Source organism: Rhea americana, unplaced genomic scaffold, assembly GCF_003343005.1.
Source record: "Rhea americana isolate MKP2758 unplaced genomic scaffold, rheAme1 scaffold_162, whole genome shotgun sequence".
Lineage (NCBI taxonomy): Eukaryota > Metazoa > Chordata > Aves > Rheiformes > Rheidae > Rhea > Rhea americana.
In genome coordinates, this window is record NW_028185728.1 from 1,500,668 (window position 1) to 1,506,466 (window position 5,799).

Here is a 5,799-nt window from a genome sequence, read left to right on the forward strand (position 1 = left end):
CACCGGCTGCGGGGCTGCGAGAGCGGCCGGGGGCTCCCGCCGGCGCGGCCGGCCCGGCCCGGCCGCGCGCTTTTGCTGCAAACCACCTGCGCTCTTTACTCACTTTTATTATTATTACTGTCATTATTAAACGCGATTTTACAGTAGTTCCTTGCCAGTCCRACTCTCAGCTAGGTGAGTCTCCTTAGGTCCCTCCCGAGCGTACCCAGTAGTTTTGGTCCCGTTTAGAAAAATCATCCCGGTAAACGTAGTCGAGTCGTTGGGTGAGGAGGGCCCGGCCCTCGGGGCGCAGAGCCCCCCTGCCTGACGCCCCCGAGGCGGCTCGCCGAGCCGAGGCCCGGATGCGCGGCTTCGCTGTCTCACCCTCGTCCTGCAGAGCGCCGAGAGGTGCGCCTGGCTTCACGGGCGCGCGCTGAGCTCTCCCACTTATTGCCTGTGTCAGGCTGTTACAGGATGCSTGTCTCTCAGTGGCTCAGTTAAAAGTGCTTTAGGATGCCCTTAAAGTTGACTTGCATTTTATGAGTATAACAGAAAAAGTGAACGTGAATACAGAAACGTGAATCTTGCTGATCAGATATGCAAAACACCAAGCTTCTATGCTAGATTTTTAAATCTGAACTGCGCATCTCAAACCCATCTCTCATCTTAACCACAGGAGGCCCAGGTCTGCAGGCGCTTCACAACCACAAGTCCTCAGCGTTTTGCCTGATTAAAGAGCGAAAGGCTAGGCTYGCTGCTCCGTTTTCTTTGTTTATGCCATAGGTATCCTAACAGGAAAATGGGCTCTTCAGATTCATGTTGGGCTGATATTTGTATATTTAGCCTCATTTGATGGCTCCTCCTTAGGGCAGAAGGAGCGCTGGAAGCAGCGGACGGCAGAATGAGAACCCATGGGCAGCTTGCAGTGCGGGCTCAGGGCTGTGCCCTTGCAGAGGCAAGCGGCTGGCGAGGGAGCCCAGCAGCTGCTCTGTGCCGGGTGTGAGGTGGGTGCCGGCACAGGCAGCGGGAAAGGCCTCCTCTGGCACCCTCTAGTGCTGCTAGAGCTGATGCTTTGCAGCTTTTTCCGCGGGCAAGGCTGGCCTGCCTACCAAATACAAGTTTTTATTGCGCGATCACCCATCGAGTCCAGTGGGACTATCATCTCCCCTCTCACTTACTGATCCTATCCAGCAGCTCAAGCCTTGCACTTGCTCCATTTCTGTGAGCTTAAGTGCACAAGTGTTTGACTCCTTGGCTCAGGCAGCTGGGATTTCTAGGTAGTTTCCAAAGAAGACAATAGCTAAGCATAGGACCACTGAGCTTCAAAGGTCAAACAACATCCCTTGCAACCTGTTCTGTTTGCCCACCAGTAGACAGTAGGCTGTATTAAACATGGACTGGTTAGGTGATAAACTTGCAATTGCTGCTGATGCATGTTACCTGTTTTTTACATCTCTATTCCAGTCACCACATGATCACAAAGCACCTTACAACTATCTACTAATAGATTTTGCAGAGGGAAGAAATCCCCTACAGCAGTGGAGTTGATGAGGTCGTAACAAAGTTCATCATCCCTATTTCACTGTTCCGCCTTTATATGGAGTGCAGGAAAGGATGCCAGGAGGGTCTTAGGTCAGAGAGGAACTCCTTAGCAACTGCTTCAGATTTTCCTGCATCATTTACATAGTTACCACACCATTTTTGGCTGTTCAGGATCCCCAAACATGAGATTTGGTGAGGTGGTTCCCAGAGACCTCCTATTTGTTACTATCCTGCATTCTCTGGAGCAGTGTCAGGAGGCCGAAATTTGGGGAATAGGTTTGTATTGCAGAAGGTGCAAATTTCAGGGGACCATAGCAAGATGCAYTGACTGAGAGGGCCATTGCAATCATGTGCCTGACTCCTTGTGTCATAGAAATTGCAGACTACTGTGCAGTGCAAGTGGCTCATACCTTCTCTGCACCAGGAGATACTAGGATTATGGCCACATCCTCCTTATCTGTGTTAAACCTCTGCAAAATTACTCCTCCTGCACCTTTTCCTGCTCTTCTCAGGCAAACCCCGCTTGTAACAGATCATTAGTAGCCTTTAGATTCCCCAACCTGCTAGAGGTTTTTACCTCATATTCATTTGTCATTAGGGAGTTTCACACCCTCTGAGTTCATCTGAGTGGCCTGTCCTTAGCCTTATCCCAACTGGTACAGCAAGAGGAGATCATCCCAGGAAACATGGGAAGTCATAAACATTGCAGATGCAAAAGCTATCACTAGCATTTTTTTCACTGCTGCTCATTTGGATATTACAGCTGAGGCTTGCTCTCCAAGCCACATCATGACAGAAAAACAGATCACTGCCCGTTTTTATTAAGCGCAGTCCGGACTGCAGACGCTGTTGTTTGTCTCTTGAGCATGCGCCATAATGCTATTTATGCTATATTTTTATTGACTACTGCAGAGTTTTTAATAGCTGTGAAGACAACAGAAAGTAATCAAACATTTAATAGCACTCTTGCTATTAAAAAAACCACAGCTACTGTCTTGCTCTTGAAGTTATTCCTGCAGTTTTGTGCCCTGGAAAGAAGAAGGAGACTCTTCCCGGGAGCATGGACAGTGCCAGGCCAGGCAGTGTCTCAGTTATTCCCACAGAGCAGCTCTTCAAGCCTGCCACTCTAATAATGATGGTGGTGTGCCCACACTTCTGAAAACCCCCCAAAGTCCGTCTCCCTAAACTGCCCTGCAAGACAACTCAGCTTAGCACTGATTGCCTCTTCTCTAGACTTTTATACGGTCAGTTCGCAGCTATTTTACAGAGCCCTGTAAAATAAAATGAAATCCCCACTGCATACAGCCAGTGCAACTTCTCCTGCCCAGCATGGTGCAGTCAGAACAGAAGACTATGGTTATCTAGTTTAAATAATAGAAACCAGTTTTGAGCCTGCCCTTAGCAAGTGTTTAAAACTGAAAGGGTCCTCTGGTGACTCCCAGAGCCTGGACTTTTCAGCTGCTGCAGTAGCTGCTCCTTGAGCATCCTGTTTCAGTCATTTTTATTGAGGAAGGGAAACTCCAGGCATTTACTGTGTCTCCTCCTCAACTGCTGCCATCTTGGGCTTGTAAGGTTCACATGCAGCAATGCCAGCCAGTGCCACCTTCCTCTAGAGGAAGAGGATTTAAGTTGACATTTTTATAGAACTGAGAGATATTAAGAGCTAAAGTGGGACACAAGAGGTTACTGTGTCCTGAGCAGAGCAAGAGAGCTGGAGGGAGAAGAAAGAGGACTGAACCATTGGAAAGAGTTATCTTCCGTCAGGGATATCATTCTAATGTTTAATAACTGCTGTGAGACTCAGCTCAGAGTGTCAGGTTTCCATAATATGGCAGATGACCCGTCCAACCCTTGTATGGTTATGTGCCTGGGTTGCTTCTCTGCCAAGACTAAGTGGGAGGAAAGAATGAACTCTGTTAAGATGAAGCATAACAATTTTAAGAGTGTACAAAGTGCCTTTGAGAAGATGTGGGAGGAGAAGTAGCTAGCACGTAAGCGGTGCTGAAATAGCAGTGAAAGGTTGTTGACAATCCACTGGTCTGCAAACATGTGAAAGAGAAAAATATATTTGCTGCAAGTCTTGCTGAAGTATCTCAAGCATCTCTACTGTTTATACTGAGTTTGGAACAATGCTGTGTGTGAAGGAAACTCTCTTTGATCACATAATCGGTGTCAGTCCTGTTGGCATGCACAGAGACACTTTCCTCTACAGATATAGTTGACTACTTCCAAAGGCCAGTATATACGCACGCTGGGAACACTGAAGTGTGCCGGGGTCTTGCTAGGGTTGTCACAAGTTAGCTTTCTTTCTRAAATATCTGCTGGCATATATATTGTATGTTTGAAAAAGTTCAGGCAATGTTTACAAGCAACTTGGCTTCTCGTTCTTCGTCCAGCACTTGTTGAAAGCAAACACTCACCCARATGATCCCATTAACTGAGTGAAAATATGCGTGAGTGATTACCAMAGGCTGCAGACTGGGATAGCAGACAGATCCCTAGGGAGGCAGAGCTCCCTCCCCAGGAGGCCGCTCCACCTCCAGCGCTACTGTGCAAAGAGTATTCTTGGAACAATCCCCCTTCCCAATAAACTGTCCCCTAAACCCTGCATTTGGTGACACTGGGTGTTATTTTGAGGGCAGGAGATGGGGGGGGGGGAAGAGTGATAATTAAGAACCAGTTAGGGATGAACCTAAATGCTTTTCTTAAGAAAAGCCCATACAAAGTTTTACAGGCCAGTAGACAATGGGATGAACGCAAGCTCTTACCGTCGAGAGTTGCAGAGCATCTATGCCAAGGTAGATCAAGCAGGCGAACAGTAATATCCACTGAGCAGCTGCAGACATGAGGTGCAGTGTGTTCCTCCTCAGCTGGCCTCTCTGCCAGCTCTCCCACTCATCCTCTGCAGCTTCCCTTTCGAGATCCATTCGATGTTCTTCCCTTCTCACCTCCATGTCTGGCTGTCTGTCCATCTCCACTGCTCTGCGCCACCTGCTGAAKAAAGTGGCCCGTAGCCCAGCAGGGTCCCAAGTGCCTGCAGCAGCAGTAGGGTGGACAAGAGGTGCCGTGTCCCAGGAGCAGAGGTGAAATGAATACAGTGCCTTCAGGAGAGTGCTTTATGCACACAGAGAAGCAGGCGGGGGAACTTCTTTGTGACTAATCTGAATTTCCCCTTCCTTCCTTCCTTTCTTTCTTTCTTTCTTTCTTTCTCTCTTTCTTTCTTTCTTTCTTTTTTTATTTAGTGAATGTGGGGGCTGATTTAGTGCATCCCAGTTCAGTTTTGAGTAAGGGCCTTTGAAAGTAGATGTGTTTATGTCTTTCATAGCTACAGCTGTGGCTCTTGCTAAGTGATGTTTCGAACAATACCTACCGGCTGGGTAGACTCTGCTTGCTTTCCTCTCTAAGTCTCTTGTCACTGAAAGCTGCCAGCTCTCTATCAGCCGCAGGTGGGAGGGTTACAGGATTGGCTCCTTCTCTTGTTAGTAGCATATGATGCTGCTGAAATCTCTTTTCTGTAAAGCAGCAGCGAACAGGAGGGGATGCAGGGCAGGTGGATGGGCGAGAAAGCGTGCATGTCACCTCCTTTCCCTTGCAGCCTTAAAGCAGTGGCRTGTTGCAGGGAAGTTCCGAAGGAGAAAACTGAGACCTGCTCCGGGGACATCCCTTCTCGCAGAGCCTGCAACCCACAGTCCAAGGAGTACCCTGGGAGGGGATGCCCCCGAGGCCATGCTCCACGAGGATGTAGGAAATGTGAGCGTAACTCTTGCTGTCTCTGCACATCCCAAAGCCCATATTAAATGCTTCTCTGCTGACTCTTTTGTCCCACCACCTCCCTTTCGCTTTGTCTCCTCCTGACATTTGCTTATGAGCTGATAAATGTCAGTGGTCTGCAGCGGGGACTGTCTCCTGTACTCATTTTGAGCGACATGCTTTGCCCCCTCTTTTGGGGCAGTCCAACACTGCTTTTTCAGCCAGGATTTTTCTGTTGTAAATTAACATATCATGACTGAAGTCAGGCGCTGCTTCCTCCCAGTGAGGATCAGGCCCGTTGGGAGGGTTATCGTGAGTCTGCCGTTCGGACATGAGTTGTCAGAAAGTTTCTCTTCCCCAAAATGTGCTCCCTCAACCTGTCACAAGGCACAGGTCCTGACAAACTTCTACACTGCTTGCAGAAGAAGCAGAAGTAATGTTCTTTCATGTGTTTTTCCACTTAGGCCAGGATATTTCCTATAAACATAAATCAAAGGAAGGGGGGAGTCCAGCCATCAGGTAGATACA

The 5,799-nt window shown here is 48.4% G+C and overlaps 1 protein-coding gene across 1 annotated transcript in view; it reads right to left on the minus strand.

Annotated features, from left to right (window-relative positions):
* TNFSF4 (TNF superfamily member 4) overlaps positions 1 to 4,493 on the minus strand; it is a 7,408-nt gene extending 2,915 nt beyond the window's left edge. Inside the window, exon 1 of the mRNA XM_085300207.1 lies at positions 4,290 to 4,493. Coding sequence (XP_085156333.1) covers positions 4,290 to 4,493 — 204 coding nt within the window. The remainder of the gene's footprint in view (positions 1 to 4,289) is intronic.
* Between the last annotated feature and the right edge of the window lie 1,306 nt (positions 4,494 to 5,799).